Source organism: Streptopelia decaocto (assembly GCF_964273445.1).
Source record: "Streptopelia decaocto genome assembly, chromosome: 1".
Classification (NCBI taxonomy): Eukaryota; Metazoa; Chordata; class Aves; order Columbiformes; family Columbidae; genus Streptopelia; species Streptopelia decaocto.
The window spans coordinates 87512528-87530142 of NC_138663.1; the positions used below are offsets into that span (position 1 = coordinate 87512528).

The 17615-nt window shown below is 39.1% G+C and overlaps 1 protein-coding gene across 3 annotated transcripts in view; it reads right to left on the reverse strand.

Annotated features, from left to right (window-relative positions):
- The window catches only part of GTF2E1 (general transcription factor IIE subunit 1), a 54128-nt gene that overhangs the window by 34629 nt on the left and 1884 nt on the right, over window positions 1–17615 (reverse strand). For all 3 annotated transcript variants that reach the window (XM_082043252.1, XM_082043251.1, XM_082043253.1), the window contains exon 2: window positions 9636–10113. In XM_082043252.1, coding sequence (XP_081899378.1) covers window positions 9636–10083 — 448 coding nt within the window. In that variant the 5' untranslated portion in view covers window positions 10084–10113. The remainder of the gene's footprint in view (window positions 1–9635; window positions 10114–17615) is intronic.

The window sequence follows — 17615 nt, forward strand, 5'->3', positions numbered from 1 at the left end:
TGACATAACACAAAGAACAGCTTGAATGTTGCCACAGGGGAAATTGTTAGTTTTCCAGACAATGCAGTAGATTAGTGGAAAAGGATATTTGTCCAAACTCACAGATCAAGATTCAAATGTACACTCGAGTACAGAATTAAGTGGCAATAGGGACGAACTTTGACCTCTTTTCAACACATGAAAAAATTAATTCATGCTTTCAAAGCGTGAAAAGCAAAATGAAAAAAAAAAAAACAAAAACAAAACAAAACGCCAAACCACAAACACACAACCACCAAAACAACCAAACAACAAACCCAAAACCAACCCACAAAAAAAAAAAAAATCACAAAAATACACACTCCACCTCCAAAACCAAATACCCACATCAGCCTAAGAACACTTTACCAGGTTGGCAAAAGACAGACTCTCTTCCTTTGTCTTCCCAACCTTCAGTAGTAAGAAATTTCAGTCTTCAGCCACAACCGCTTTTTGTCAAGTTATTCTTAAATTCAGGCATTGAAAAAAAACATTAAAGAACAGAAGATTACTTCACTAGACATACTGAAAATTAGGTCAGCCTGAGAAGGTATCTTTCTTTAACAAGAAGCAACTGAACTTAAAACACTTTACCTTGTAAGGTAAGGTATAACATCTTACCTTGCAAGATGTTATAACTTCTGCTTCTGTCTGTAAAGGACCTACTTTTCATCCTCAAAAAAATACTATAAAGTTCCAAACACACAAATCAAGTAAGTCAGAACTCCTCTTACCATGAAACTGGCTTCAGCAAGCCAGTCTGGGCACCTTTCATTTGTCTCCTAAAGTTTGTGTATGGCTTAGTAATGTTTACAAGACTTCCACATCTACTTGTTTAAATCACATTTTGTTCCAGGTTCCCCAAAGCCTCCTTCAGAACATACTGGTAGATGGGCAAGAAGTTTCTGCTATGCACCTCTACACAGCAGAGAGACAGACATATCTCTGACACATTTAAGAGGTACATGCAGAAAATGTTTTAAAAAATTAAAAATCCTTAAGTAAAATACTTCCTCTTAAAAGAAATACCAGCTGACCACAGATACTTTGCCTTTCCACTTCACCCCTTAGAACTTGTGTATAGTTGAAGCTGATCAAATCTACAGAATGAAGCATTTCATAGTAAAGCTCCTGTTACCACCTACTTCTCAATCTTACAAGACTTATTTATAGACTCATAAATGATTAATAGAGATGTCTATCACATTCCACTGTTACTTACCATTTTTGACCACCGTAACTATAGTATTACTGTGCCATCTCACCACCCATCAGGCAACACTGACAGTGTATCAGCACTATGCCTGACCTGCAGAGTGCAATGGCAGACGTATTTCAGTACAGGATGGACACACTTGAGCCTCTAACATCTACCCTGATAGCACTCTGTGAGAAAACAAACCATGCTGTATTACTCTGATCACATTTGAGAAACAAAAAGACACCAGGTTTTTCTGGTCAAGGACCAAGAACAGCTATACAATGACAGTCCAGGGACCCAGTCAGCAGTTTAAAATACGTTTCTCTAGAGCTCTGTAAGGGATTCAAGCTAATAAGCTCTGCCAGGGGGCCACAGCAGGTTATCAGTGGCAAATGAGGCATGCAAGGTGCTCTAAGGGCACAGCAGTGCTGTAACTCAGTTGTGAAATAGCAACTTGATCACAGCCTGCAATATATATGTGGAACTGCATATATATGTATTTATTTCTTTGGCATAGTTTAGGTAGCAAGCTCCAGAAAATTCACAAGATATCAACAAAGTTTGCTTCTTCATTTCACAATGATATTAATCTAAATTTCACGCTACAGTTTCCCCTTTCTGCTGACCTGAGTTTGCAACTAGAGAAGGGGAACAATTTAACATTTAATGTCTTTAAAAATAAAAGAAAAAAAAAAGCACCTTCAGAACAACTTTATATTATCTAGAGGAACACCATGTTGATCATTCATCAGTACACAGTCCATTTTTAGGCCAACTAAGTTAAAAATACCGCAACAGAATTTTTGAGAATCCAAAGACATTTCTCTTGAAAAGGTAAATTAAACATTCAACAAAATGACTGCATGAGACACACATCAATTTATTGATCGTACACATCAAGTTATTGATTGTTCAGAAACACGAGATGATTTAATACATATTTAATATAAAATTGGAAAAGAAGAATCCTTTTCTCTTCTCAGTAAGAGGTATTTCTGCTCCAGCTCATATGCACAACCTCAGCAGCTCTGAGCTGACAGTTCTTCCTTCCTCCTACTGCGGATAAATGAAGCCAGACAGTAAGCAGAGCAAGACGCAACTGGACAGAGAGAATATCCAAAGGAAGCTCATTAGGAATTAAAGAACTTCTTTTTTTTTTTGCACTTTGACCAAGAAGATGACACCAAAATATCAACTGAGTCAACATACTACACCCTCAAATTGCATCCAAGAACAGAGAGACCGCAACACCAGTAACAGGACATGAGCTCCTGATCCCCCTTACAGATAGCCGTGCCTAAAAGGATGACACACTTTACAGATAATATTACCAAGGATGTAGTTTCAAAAGAACAGCAAGTTACTAGAGTAAAAGATAGGAATGCTGCAGTCCAGCTTTCATCACTGCAAATGGCTGAGCAGTATTCACAGACTTTACAGAGATCTTCTTGCTGTTATCTATTTCAATTTGCAAAGCCAAGAGAAAAGTTGAAGTGATAACCTTTACTTGAAGGGCAATTATACTGTAAGTCAGGGCATGCATTTACCAGATACTTTTTTTTAATCTAAGAGACACACAGCACACTATCCAGAGGTCACTGTGCAATAAAAGGAAGTGACCAGCCAGCACTCTACAGGCAACAGCTTTTCTGAGTTACTCCAGTTACTTACAGTCCTCCAGTCTGATGTTCTTGCACAGCACAGGCTCTAACACTACCAACACCTCTTTCTCCAGCAAGCTGAGAAATTCCTGATTAGACTAGATGGTTATCTTTCAGACAGGGTATCCAACCCGCAGGGAATGAGTTCGAGTTACAGATGTAACCTACACATCCCTTGTAAGTCATTCTAAAGAGTATTCTTACTTTTAGAAAAGCATGCATTAATTCTGATCTGTTTTTCTCAGTTTTCTCTTCCCTGTGGCTCCAGGCTTTATCAAGCTGAAGCAGAGTAAAGCTGACAGGAACACTCTTGGTGCTTTTGCCAGAAATTTGAATAGAAAAAGAGAAACTAAGCAGAGCATGGGCAGTTTCCTTCTGTTGGTGTTTGCCAAAAGCTCTCAGTGGCAGCACAGACAAACAAAATGTGCCTGTAAAGTCAAGAAGAATCACACTGATGGGTTTACATAGACTTGGAAAGCTAAAAACAATTAAAAAAATCTTCACAGAATTTGAAGTCATTCAAAACAGAATTGCTCTGGATCCTTTCTTTTTCAAGGGAAGTTTCTGGAATGCCATTTACAAAAAGATTTTAAGTCCTTATTTTGGCTGGTAAAGAGCTGGAATTTATTGTAGTAGTAATATCGTCTAGCACATGCATAGCAGCACATGGTAGACAAAGCAATCCTGAATGCATGTTCTGTAAATCATTGAACCTAAAGGACAAGAACTTACAGCATAAAGATCAAATAGGATTGACTACATAGTGTGAACATAGAGAATAAATAGCTCTAAGTGATTTATTTTTTCTAATGGCTGGGAGAGATCACAAGAAAGAGATGTACCGAAATGGAGACAAGAGCTCCATAAGAAAAGGCAAGGCAAAAAAGAGGGATAAGGCGAAGCATAAGAAAAATTAACAAAATAGATAGGACAGGCTCAAAAGTAATTTGGATCAGATAAGGAAGATTTGAAGCTAAAGTAGAACTTGCCTGAGGAAGTAGTAATTCAAAACAAGAAGAGAAGACAGATCTGTTCTAAATAGCTCTCTGAGGATGAAGTGAGAAGCTAAGCACTCAGAAGAAAAGGCAGTAGCTCTAGAAGTCAACACATAAGACCAAGGCAAAAAGATCAAAGATTAGTGAAATTTCGATTCTCAGTAACAGGGCCCAAACCATATAAACACTCAGCTGCTTACAAGCTGCCTGAATGTGATGTAACGTTCCTTGTGACAGGTAGAGAAAACCAGCCTCTGAACATGTTATGAAGTACACAAATGACATGTGAGAGGCTGACAGTAAAACGAGTGGGGTTAAAATGAAATTCAAGGTGTTGTTTTCCCTTCTGTAAAACTGATACTGCCACCTCTAATCTGTTCTTTCCAAATTAAATTTCATATCAGCACAGAGAACAAGAAAGAGATCCAGATACAAACTGTGTTACTATTACAGTGCATCTTCAGGAACATTAAGATAGCTATATCCAAAATCATTCACTAAACCAAGAGCAAACTGCAGGAGGGCAAAGAGGAGAAAAGTAATTAGCTGCTATGCTTTCCAATAACAAAAGACCCTAGTGATTACAACTGCAATTAAGAACATCTCAACAGCATCATCTTCCTGATTCATGTTATGCACTTATCTTCCATCTTTTTCTTTCCACTATTATTCATGTCTTATCTAACTGAATGTTATGGTGAGGACACTTAATGTACAGCTGGACATAAGAGAGACCAACTGTGATTACAATATAGTGTTAACATCAAGATGTTTCTTCACAGTGAAAGAAACACTAGACTGGATAAAAATGATATTGCAAAGGTAGAAAAAAAATCAGAGGAAAAACCACTTCGTCTAGCCTTATATTTTCTTTCTAACATCAAATTCACCTGCTGCACTGGTGTGTATCCTGATACAGCTTGGTATTTAGACTACCTAAGGAAATCCAAGGCTGAGTAACAGCCAGTGTGATGCAATGCAGGATCCTGTTCCTGCCACTCCTTCACTTCATCCCTACTCTCCCTTTTGTGGTTTCTAGTTGCATACTTTCTTTCAAATTGACCTTGAATTTGACAGTCAACTCCAACACTACACTAGATTTACAAATATGATTAGGGTATGAGGGCAGGATACATCACAGAGACCTTCCCCAACCAGATCATATTAATCATGCTACAGAACACATACTCATGAACATAATTTCCAATTTTGTGACATTGAATAAGTTTATCTACCCAAGCCCCTATGCATAGAGAAGACAGCTCCCTCTTCTGGGTGAGACAATGCAACTCCTCCCATCCTCCCCCCAACATGCCACAGAACAGACTTGTGCATATTTAATTCTCCCTGATTTTTTTTTTTTTTTTGTTAAAGCTAATTGACAAGATGGTATTGAGTTGTTTAGATTACTCTGCAATGTCAGGAATTGGCCTGCAGAAACCAAATTGCTGTTGTTTCTACATTTAGAAGCACAGAGAAGAAAATTCTTCCCTTAGGTCTGTGTAGGAGCCTGATGAAGTAACACCCTATCTCTAGGCAGAACATGTGAACACCCAGTGTCCCTTAGGTCAGCATCCACTGTCAGCCCAGGTCTGGGAATAGACAGAGTTCAGCAGTGTCATTCACAGTATGCATTTAAAGTCTGGCTCTTCTTACTGCTACTCAAACTCTTTCTTGTACATCCCTGCCTCAAGAGATAGTCCTTACCTTGTATAAGGGCATGGCCACAGCTTTCCACCTGCCCAAAGCTTCATCACATGAGCAGCTGCATGCAACTGCTAGCACATGGAACAAAGAGTGATGAAATATCAAAGAACAGGTTGACAGCAGACAATGGCACAAGTGAAAGACAATGATCTGTATTTCAAGTGCTTATATTAGGATCTTATAGGAAAACTACAATCTTTTTCCTTTCTCAGTCATCCCACCTGAAGCATAAGGCTAGAAGTAACACTTTTCATTCACAGACAATTTGTGTTTTTCTTTCTGTAGATCTCAAAATACTCAGAAAAGTGGGTAAGAACTGTCCGCTCAGCCTGTAACAACCCAGCTTGCACCAACTCTCACCAAAGGTACTGCCAAGGCAATAAGCAGACAGCAAATCTGCAACCTCTTGAATCAGGAAGGTCTTCTTAGCTTTGCTACAAGTTTCTACAACCTCTGCAAAATAAAAGCAGGCTGTGTTCAAGTTGTTTGCCTCTAAAAGCAGCCAGTACTGTTACTGCTGCTTTGATAGGAATGGTAAAAACTGCCACTGAGGAGCAAGTGTGGTATCTGGAGATCTGTTCAAGCTTGTCATGTAGAACAGATGGGGCTAAAACTCATGACCTGGGCACGCCATGCTTAGAGCTAGGAGGCACTCACTGGTCATACAACCAAGTGATTCCTGCAACACATCTGTTTCTTTTCACTTTTCAAAAGATTCCTTTGTGAGTTGAATCAGCAGCAAAACTCTAATATTTTTGTCACTTTGCCATTCACCATCTGACAGTTTCTTTAGCATTACATGATTCCTGTTCTTGAACTTCCCTAAGGACCAGACAATACTTTTTTAACCTTTGACAATACAGTAAGTTTTTGGAGCTTTTTTGGGTTGAGATGTTTAACAGCAGAAAAAAGGATGAAGAAAAATCATATAATGCTTCTAACAACAGAGAGATCACACTCTCAAGTTAACATTTATAGCATTTTAAATCTATATTTAAAATTACTTTAGTTGCAAACTCACTCTTTGTTCAAAAATATTTTTCCAAATTAACTGGATGAACAGCAACCAAAGTACATCTCTACCTATACGCCCTGAAAACGTACCTTTCTTACTATCAATTATTTTCTCTCAGCGGACACATTTCCACCTTCCAAAACCAACAATAATCACATCTTCTGATGAAAAAAGAAACACCTCAATTTATTGCAAAATTATTCACAAATGCAGTAAAGCAGAGAGCTAAAAAAGCCTTCATTTCACAGCTGGTAACCTATCAGAAACAGACCTCTGCTAAAGTTGAAAGACAGACACAGATGCTGTGGTAAAATTTAAAGAGCACTACGGATCCAACATATGGACAGGCTCTTCACAAGCACTCTTAATTCACAAATTGCAAAAGAATGACTACAGTCAAGGGCAGATTTTGGAAACCTCCTCACCATCACTGAGAAGGAAAGGCAAGAGCCTCTTCTAACCCACTCACTCTACAACAATTGCTCAGATTTTGCATTTGAGTTGCAACTAGGCAAGATAAAAGCAAAGCACGAGAAAACACAGGACATCTAAACCATCACCATCCCTGAGTGACAAGGACAAAAAGCAGATAGTGAAAAAGGAGGTCTTTTAACCAAAAAATCACAAATTTAAATGCAGCTTGGTCTAGACTAGGGAACAGGATGCCTTCCATGCTCTACCTGCTCCATGGACAAACAGACTTTGGCTCTGCAGGCCTTTTAATTCACAAAACTTTATCAAAGTGGCTGCAGTCCAGGAGCAGCTCAGGTCAACTGTGACTGAAATTCATGCGGCTCCCAGCTACCCTTCTGGGAGAGGTTTATGTACAGTGCTGATAAGGGCTAAAGACATCCTTGGAAAAGGATGGCTATTCACTAGCTGATAAACCTTGTTCCTCTATGTGCCTTGTCCTCATGAGCTCCCTTTGTGAGAGACAAAAAGGTGTCTCAGTTCTTTTCTAATATGGAATTCCAGAGGAGCAGGAAACAAATGCAGACAACACAATCCACTGCAATATACAACAGCCATTCTCACTCAAAAAAAAAAAAAAAAAATATTGCTCATGTATTTACCCAGAATGGAAACAAGCAGCTATCTCATGGTTTGGAGACTATGTGACTTAAACAGTAACTGCAGAGCCCTATCCAAACCGGTATTACACATAAAAGCTCTTTGAGCAACAATATCATCATGAACTATTCTAGATTAAGCTATCATTGACTTAAAAACTATATAAGAAGAAACAGAATATATATACATTCTAGACAGGTATGCTCTTATTGAAAGTGAGGGTAAACTGGCTATCTTGTTATTTGCATCAATAGTGACAGAAACCAACTGCTGGGAATTGCTGGGAAAACAACACTCAGCCTTCCACCAGCAAAACTGCAAAACACTCTGTGTGCCAGTGAATGATCCTCCGTTGTGGAGACAGCCACAGCCAGTGCCTGTATTGCAGACAAACCCTCAGTTGACCTCATCAGTTCCTGGAGCACAAGACTGCTGTCAAAGCCAAATCTCAGCATTATTGTCTTCTGCATCTGCTCAACAGCCGATTCTTTGCTCTTGGAACTCACTGTCTACACAGGCTGGGAGGATTCACCTGCAAAGTGTTACTGGTCCCCTTGGGATGAGTGTCTCACACTCCCCACCATGTTTGTTCTCTGCACAGGTTCTCCTCTCCTTACTGAAGCAAACTGCAAAAGCACTACACCCCCTCAGCTCAACACCCATGGCTTTAGCTGCCACAGAGGATCATTACTGTAGAAAGCATGTGCATTTTCTATACTCAGTGGTGAGTCCAGAAAATCTGGGTTGGCACTGCTGGTTTTGGTGCTCCATGAGGGAGCAACTTCTTCTCGGAGAGCTGCACTGGATTACAGCAATGACTTTTAGTTGACTCTACTGGATTCTGCTTGTCTAATACTAGATATAATCTTGTTCAAGTAAAATAGAGTTTCACAGCTCTTGATCTTTGGAGGCAGGAAAGAGGGAAAATGACAGGCTCAACATTTTTTGGGTGTTTGCCCTTCCCCAAAACAGATTAGACATCAGTAACCCTAGATTAAAAGCTTCACTACCCTTAAACAGTGATTTTTTTACAGATTCTCATTGTGATAACTGACACAAAGAACCACACTCCAATGTTTCTGAGAGGTATCCTGACTTTAGCTCTTTTATTTTTGTAGAAAAGTAAGATTAGGACAAAGAATTCAAAAGTAAAAAGTTAAAGAAACTAATTCAAAAGGTGGAAGCCTAGTACCCAACCCCTGCTTCCTGCCTTCCCCCCAAAATAATCTCAGATTAGACTAGCAAAATAGGATCTCATCAGGTGCAGGTGTTCTTCCTTTTCTTCCCTGGAACAGAAGCAGAAAGTATTTGGACTGCCCCTGTAGACAATGATACCCAGAAAGGATTCTTACTTCATATGCATGAGACAGGTATGCACCTCCACTGAGACTGCGACACACACTTGAAAAAGATTCTTGTTTACTCCCAGCCACAGACAAGTCCATAATTAATTTCTTTTAACTTTTGTGAGACTGCTTTACACTGGGGAAACAAGGTTGCGCAGTATAATGACATGGATAGAAGAAAATCAAACAGTAACAACTGACTCTTTGAATGACCATCTCTAAATTAAAAATTTTTGCATATCAAAGTCAACCATATATATGGCCTCTTGGCAAACTACCAGTAAGTCATATAGTTCACAGGCAAGACCAGGTTATACTGAAGAACTGCCAACTTCCAACAAAGACAGATTACCTAATTCATCCTAGAATTCGATTGTGATACAACCTCCACTTCTCTACTGCTTGTCACTCAAGCATTTTACCAACACTGCTATTTGCCTGTACAGACTGTGTAAGTCTGTATACATTACTTATGTATTTTGCCCAAACACCACCTGCAGAAACAGAGTGCCCTCTAGCTCCAGTTCAACTCAAGAGAATTTCCTAAGACTTCATTTCCTTAATCTCCTGCATTTACAGACAAAGGAGAGAGCAAGAGCATTCTGTTACCTGTAAACTTACCTGTTCTGGGATCAAACAACTGGTTGGCTTCCAAGTCTGTGAAAGTGCTGAAGCAAATGGGGCATTTAAAAGAGGCGCGATTGGTGGAGTCTCTTTCATCTGTCTCAATCCTCCTCCTCATGTGGTCCAGCTTGTACTTCACCACATTAACCAGAAGGCGGTAGTTGATGAAGTAGTAGTTGTGACGGGTGGTTTTGCCATCTGGAGCTGTCTCTACCCTCATCCTGCATTTGATGAACTTATCACCCTTGAGGGTGTTGAGAACAGCCCGCAACTGCTTTCTATCAAACTTCAGGAGTTCTAACATATCCTCTTCCTTCACACATGGGTTCCTGATGAGAATGTCCAGAGCCAAAGCATGTTCGATGCCGTAAAAGCCACGCACCACGTATTTGGCAAGACGTTTGAGAGCTGCTGGGACCTCAGTGAGGACGTCTGGGTCAGTCATAGCAGGTTCAGATCTTGAGCTTCATGTATACTGCAATGTAAAAAGGCAGATGGATTCTTAGCTACTCTTCTGACTATCGAAGTTTTGATTTTTCTCACTTAGAGCAAAGAAAAGGATGGAGTGTTTTCTATTTCTCTTCCCCAAGCCCTGCACTGCCTCCTTAGGTGTTAATAATGCCAATGCTACAGAAGTAACATTAGGAAACAGTACCTCTCATGCAAAACAAAATGATGGAAAACTTTAAAAAAGCACACAAGAAACTGGTACCATAACATACGGCAGATTTCATTTCTACTCAGTCACAGCAACAGAACAAGAAAGCTGTCTTGAAGCCGAGCTCCAGCAGACAGCTTCGCGATCAGTTAAGACTTGTATCTTGGGAGAAGTAGAAAAAGGCTACAGCAAGAAATGTCCTTTGACAGCCCAAGAGAGGAACAGTCTTATGACCCCGGCTGATGTCACTTTATCGTACTCTAAGTAGCCCTGCCTGCTTCTAGTCCTCAGACACTGGGCAGAGATATTATACAAGGACAGCTTGCCAGCAGAGACTGGTTTGCATTCAGGCAAAAGCTCCCAGCTGCACAATGAGAACAGATACACTTTTTCCTTACTTTCTGATAAATAGACCTTAGTCGACCATCTGCAGCGTGAAAACTGTTAGCACTACCAACTCCTACATCACAGACTGCTTCAGCCTTGATCTTAGATGAGCAAACTGGTCCTTCCAAAGGGTCGATCCTTCATTTAAAGTGTCTCACATTCAGGCCTTAGAAGACCACAGATAATATAGCATGATAAATGAAGTAAAAGTCAAGACTTAGTGAACATGAGGAGATGATGTGTTTAAAAAGAAAAAGTATTCTATGAAGGATCCTTTGAGTTACTTACGACAACTTACTGCACTACCTGTGACAAGACAATAATTGCTACAGAAATACTGTATTTTCATTTTTCTTCACCTTAATATCAAATGGCACAAATGGTCATGGCAATTACATGCTTCTGTGACATCCACAGCATCATATATAGGATCGTATAATGCAAGGAATTTCTCCTTCTGTCACCTGTGCCACACAGGCAAAAATCAAGCCCCAATAGACAGTGACAGTAGACAACGGCAGTGACTACTCTGAAGCTGCCAGTTTTGTCTAGTGGAGAGAAAAAGGGAAGCAACTCCATAAGGCAGAGAGCAAAGGCTTATTGCCATTTCACAGAGTGGTTTTGCACATTCTCCCTCCACTCTTTCAAGTCTGTCCATCTCTAGGCAATAACAAAATTCCCCTCCACTCATAATGCACTTGGGTTTCCAGGTATGAAATGTTCAAAATAAGCATGAAGTATTATAGGTGCTTTTGAAATATCTATTCAGGGGGTTGTACTTTCAGTTAACTTCAAATAAAGCTTTGATTAGCTTTTTTCAATATGAGACTTCTATGCTAGTATAGGATATGAATAACCGTTTCTTAAGCAAAAGGTTTCTTCAACTGAAGAACCCCACACCTTAATGTCTTTGTTCATCATTGCTAAGCAATTTTTATCTGTGAACTAATATCATAAATAGTACAACTCTGCCAATCTCAATTTTCACTTCTATTATGCATTTCACACACTGTATATCTACCTCCACAGCATTCGAGTCTCAAATAAAGGAAAAAGAAGGTCAACACCAGAAGAAAGAATCTGGATTGATATGCTATTTTCTTCATCGCTATCATAAAACATGCAAGATCCTTTTCGACAAACCCCATTTTAGAACTTTTCTGTACACCCCACACTAAGACATCCCTCTGAAATCACCAAGCTGTACAAGTATCCAAGCAGCTGATGACTCACTCATCAGCTAAGACTACTGAAAAATCTGTGATCATTTACCACAATAGCCTGCTTGGATTTTCTTTTTTTTTTTTTTGGTATGAAAAACACTGCCTTCTCAGAAAACTTTAAGCAACATTACCCACTGAAGCTTTACTTCTCTCCAACCCCTACCCTCTTCTGCAACTGAGGCGGTATGTTCCACTTAAGGGTTATGGCTAGTGCAACTGGAAAGCAATTAGCCTGTCGTGTGTGGAGCTTAACAGTAAGTAAATTAAGATGGTCCACTCTTTTTTGCTGTTTGGGTAAAAAAGAAAACAAAACACACTTTCATACTTTTCTTTTAAAATGCTTCTCTGCTTGAGCTTTTCTTTTTTTCTAACTTGCAGCCAAATGGTATTCACAGTGCTCAAACTGAAATGAAATTAACAACATTTGTTGACTGCTGGTGTGCAAGCTCAGAATAGCCTACAGAAAACAATGCTCAGATGTCCAGCTCCCCTTCAAGGAAATTAAATCGAAATATGTCTACCATGGCATGAATTAGCTGTGACACAAGTACTACTAGAATCAGTTAGCTTTCTTTTGCATGCCAGAAACACAATGATTTGCCTCACACAAAGGACAGTTTTGTAGAGCTCTGCATTAAAAGTAAAAGCATTAGCAATAAAAGATGCCCCATGATGAGTTAGCCATATAGTATTTTTAAATTTCTAAGTTAGACCCAGTCTGAATACCATAACAGGACATACACAGCGATACTATTAATATAAAACAATGTCAGTGCAGAAGCTGGGCAGAAGCTGGCCGGAAGCCTTTATTTATTCAAATTGTTAAATCCTTTTCAGAGTTTAATAACATTAATGTAAAGATCAATTTTAAATAAAACCTGGCACCCCAGAATTAAAAAGTCAAATTTAGAAACTCAAAAGGTTTTTAAGTACTGATCTCAAAAACAAACAAACAAACAAACCTTCTATCCTCACCAATTCACTGTCCCTTAAAAATTCCTTGCAGGAAAACCTGGCAAAGCAACTTGTAGTGGGCTCAGTGACCTTCAGAACATCAGTTGTAACAAAAAAGGAGAAAAGTAGTTTTAAATAAGCACAACTCTGTATACCTCATCTGAGAGCTGATGGAAAGCATTTTCTCTGCACTAATCTCTTTGACAAGCGAGCTGCCGATTTCCACAGCCGCTTTCAAAACAGGTTTACGGCACAATTTCCCAAATGCTGCACTCAAACAGCTTAAACTGAGACCTACCAGGGACCAATAAATAAAACCACCTCTAGGAGTACACACTTTCCAGCAATAGAGATTTAACAATATTTCTTAGTGTCAATCTGTATAAATTTATCTTTTTCATCTAGTGGGACTAGGTGTTTTTGCACAATTATTTCTTCTCCTTTACTGGGAGATTTTTAGTGACATCCAAATCTTCTACATCCTCAGGTAATAACGGGCATCTTGAATATAGCACTGGTTTTCTTCCAGGCATGGATATGTGGAAATACAAGCTTCTGAAACCACCATAAACCATTCTCTTCCATTAAACTCCACTTCAAAAAGTTGATTAACATGAATTAAATTCTAAATCCTGCAGAAGGCAGCCTTTGGGTGAGACAACCAACTGGCTAGTGTCAGCTTTAAGAAAGAAAAGAAAAAAAAAAAAAAAAAGAACTAAAGCCACCAAAGAACACCCTTGTCAGTTGTTGCTACATGAAAGTCAACAATGCTGAACACAACTAACTTAGTTCTAAAAATAAGCATGGACACATGTTCAGCAAACACCAGTTTTTATATTACGTTGAGGTCTAATCAAAAGCAAAGGCTCAAACAAGATGTGTATGGCTGGATAAAGGACATATTTTGCCACATCCTTGATAATCATGTTCTCATATAAACTACATGATCCAGAACAATGGCATATCCTGCTGCCAGAACTCATCAAGCCAGCATGTAACAAATTGTTTCTCTAGGAAAGCCTGACATTTGGTCCACAAAGAATCCCAGGTGACAGCAGATGAGCTGCAAATCCTTACTACCTTTCACCCGGCAAGAAAGACTGTGATGCAGCTCACAAATTACAACCCAGTGCCACAAAAATATTAGTTTAAAATACAGAAGTGGGGGAGTGGGGGACTTTACCATTTCATCCTTGAACAGTGATTTCACCTTCCATCAAAGCAGTAAGTCAAGCCTGAATTAATTAAGTGTGCAAAGAAATGTGATAACATCTCCTAATAAGGTTTTAATGGACGTGCATCTGTTTTATAATAATGTCTGTACTGACCTTAATAATGTATAAACATCAAGGGACATTGTCAAGGAAAAAAAAAAAAGAAAAATAACGCCCAATATACACCACTACACAGTAAGCACCTAGAGCACCAATAATAAAGCACACTGGACAGGATGATATTCAGAAAGACCAAAAATAAAAAATTCAGAATTTAAACATAGGCTTTATTAAAAGACAGCTGTTGAGGAATTGTTCTGGGTAATTATATGAATACAATTCAGTATTACAGGTATAGGAGGAAAGTAGATCTGTGTATGTTATCACAGGAGGACAGCAACCCTAAAACCACTTTTTTTTTAATTGCTCTGAATGTAACAATAAATACTGATGTGGCTATAAAGGACAACACTGGGAAGAGAGACCTACAGTTACACATTAGTATTGGATCTGTTGGGTGAAGAAACACAGTGTATAATCTGTAAAATAGAGATCATACTCCAGGTTGAGTAAAAGTGCATGAGGCAGAGGTCTTGAGCATAACTAGAGATGTCAGAAAGGAAATCAAGAGGAGAGCAAGTGACCGCAAAAAAACACTCAGTATGATGGAACCAAAAGCCGTATAGAAGCCAAAAATTCAACTGAGAAAACATCTCCACTGGTCAGGACTTTCCTGATGCAACGAAGTACCTGAACTGTTCTTCTCTATGTACAAAGATTTCAATAATTCTTTCGAGAACTCAAACAGGAATTCTGCTAAGGATGTTTGATCTGTTTTTCTTCCTGCTTTTCCTGACTAAAGCTGAGATAAAAGATGAAAAGTACTAAAAAGGAGAGACATAGAAGCCACAATGTAGATTAAACTAGAACTAAAAAAACATAAAAACTTAAGTCAGCCAGTGAATTAGCCTGGATTTTTATCCAACGCTGCAAGTGAACATCACCCTATTTTAATGTGTAACTTCGAGTCTCACTGTTCGTATATTTGACAAGGCAAATATTTTAAAAGCGGGGTCCTGAAAAAGGAAGCAGACTGCTCTTCCAACTCCCTTGGGTATACAAACCCTTTATAACACCCCAAATCTCTTCTGGAGGAAAACTTGGGAGTTGCGGGGGTGTCTGGGAATCTAGGTCTATCAGACATTATGCTAACACTTGGAAAGATACTTCCTCTTTTTCCCCACATCTAATTTAAATTGTCAGTGCTCTTTTTCACTAAATCTTTGAGACCAGGTTTTGCTGATTTGTTGGGAAAAATGGTTCTGCAGGCTTCTGCCGTAAAATTTTTTAAAAGGAAAAAAGAAAATACTTGCTTACACTACTGACATCTTCTTCAGGAAAAATCAAAATCAGATTATAATAGAGTTCCTCACCTGTAAGCACTGCTACCAGGAGCCAGCATATACCACATCCCACTCCAGCAGGCACTTGCAAACATCAGATCCTAGTTTTGTAGTCTCTCACTCTAACAAAATTTAAAATTCTGACTTCCAGAAGATGACGAGGCTAAGCTGAGAGGAGCGATTCTGAATCTTCCTGAGTGAAGGGGAAGAAGGCACGAATTTCAGAATGACAGTGGGAAAACATGCCACCAAGATTTTAAATGTCTGTACAATGTAACCTCAGACACTACTCATCCTTTCCTGAAAATGGCACAGAATCTTCACTTTTCAGTTCTGCCTTTTTTTTGCCTTTCTCTGTAGTGACTGGATGATGTGTGCAACATGTCTCTATTATCCACAACTGCCTTTATCCCACAGCAGTTGCAAACCCAAAGTCTTCTGGCATTTTATCAAAAGCTTAGTGAGTTCTATTCCTTGGAGGCCTCAGGAATACCGCTGCTCGGCCTTCCTCCTGCACTCCATCTTGATGAGAAATCATCTATTTTCATTGCAAGAACTGCCCTGAAGTATTAAAAGAAAAAAAAAACATCTGCTTTCACTCAAATTTTGCCTTCTTAAGGGCATCCCATAAACTGAAACCAAGAGGCCACAAGTATCATAGGGTTTTCCTCACTGAAGATGAAATGTTGTGCTGCAACTGCACACAAAAAGGCTGAAAGGCCTGGCTGAAATTACGATATTTTCACCTAATTTCACAAGTAAAAATATATGAAATCACACAGGATAAGGCCACAAGATCTAACCATGCAAAGCAGAAACTGAACAATGCAGGCTCAGGATGTAAATTAAAGGACCACCTATGTGAATACATACAAAGAGAAGTCCTTCAAATGCACATTATCATTAACAAACTATTTACAGGTGTAGCTGTAGAAAAAAATGTAGCGCATTATTTATGGAACACCAAACTTAGTGGCTAGAATAGTGAAGGTACAGTTTCATGTTACAGCTTAAGACAAATTATACTCTCCCTCCCACAAAGAAGTTTTTTTTCCTTCCCAGTGTTCAGCCAAAACCCCTGCCATTCTGTGATAATTTTGACAGTTGCCAATTCATGTAGCAAGGTGAACCAAGCTGAGAAAAAAATGAAAAACATACCAAAAAAAAAAGTAAGGTATTTTACAGGGAGGGCAAGGAGGAAAAGTTCAAGAACCAAAACTTATGTTACCAGACTAGAATCTATACAAAGCAGAGAGTAGAAAGCACGGCTAGGGATGTAGAAGAGTGAGCTTTCCCCACATACTGGCAAAGATGGTTAATCAATTGTAATGTGAAGCCACTAGAACATTTTAACCATGGACATCAGAAATTCTCAAAATTTAAACTCTGATTGAACATATACGAGTAGAAGTATATCTGTTATTTTGGAGACATTGGCCCTCACATAATGAAGCTCTAAAGTTTGGGGTTTTTTTAAAGGAAAAAAAGAGGATTTCTCACAAATATCAAGCCTAAGAATTACACTCAGGTACAGTGGGCTTAACGCCAGCATTCCTTGTTAAGTTTCTGATAGAAAGAAAGCAGTAATTTTTTTCATACCCTGGATTATGTCACTTCTCATCATGATAGATGATGTGAGTACTATTGTCTGAGTTTCAGGAATTCCAGAAAGTAATACAAAGATTTATGAAAGCATCGGGTTCAGAAAAGTCTAAGTGCACCCAGGTGTGGCACGGAAGTGTATACACAGTGGATGTAAGGAATAAAGAAACAGAGAAGCTAAATAACAATATTCCGGGGTAGCTTTAATTCATGTGGTTTCTTCTTTAGAATAATTCCCTAAAGCATCCTGTGTGTGCCATAAATAGTATCTTAAAGGCAGTGGAAGGCAGGAATGAAACTCCCATCATCCCTTATTGCTGCCAGAGGGTATTTGCTCGTCTCCCAAGCACATGGCTTTGCCATCTCCCATGCCAGCGCTGGCACTCAGAGGATCTTCCAGTGCACCAATCTGCACCATTAAAAGGCAGAAAAATACCTTTTTTTTTTTCCTTCCAGGTTTTTCAACAGTGGTTGAAAGATATTAAGCCACCTATGTTTCATGAAAAGGTAGCTTAACTGTGTGCTGCTGAACAAGC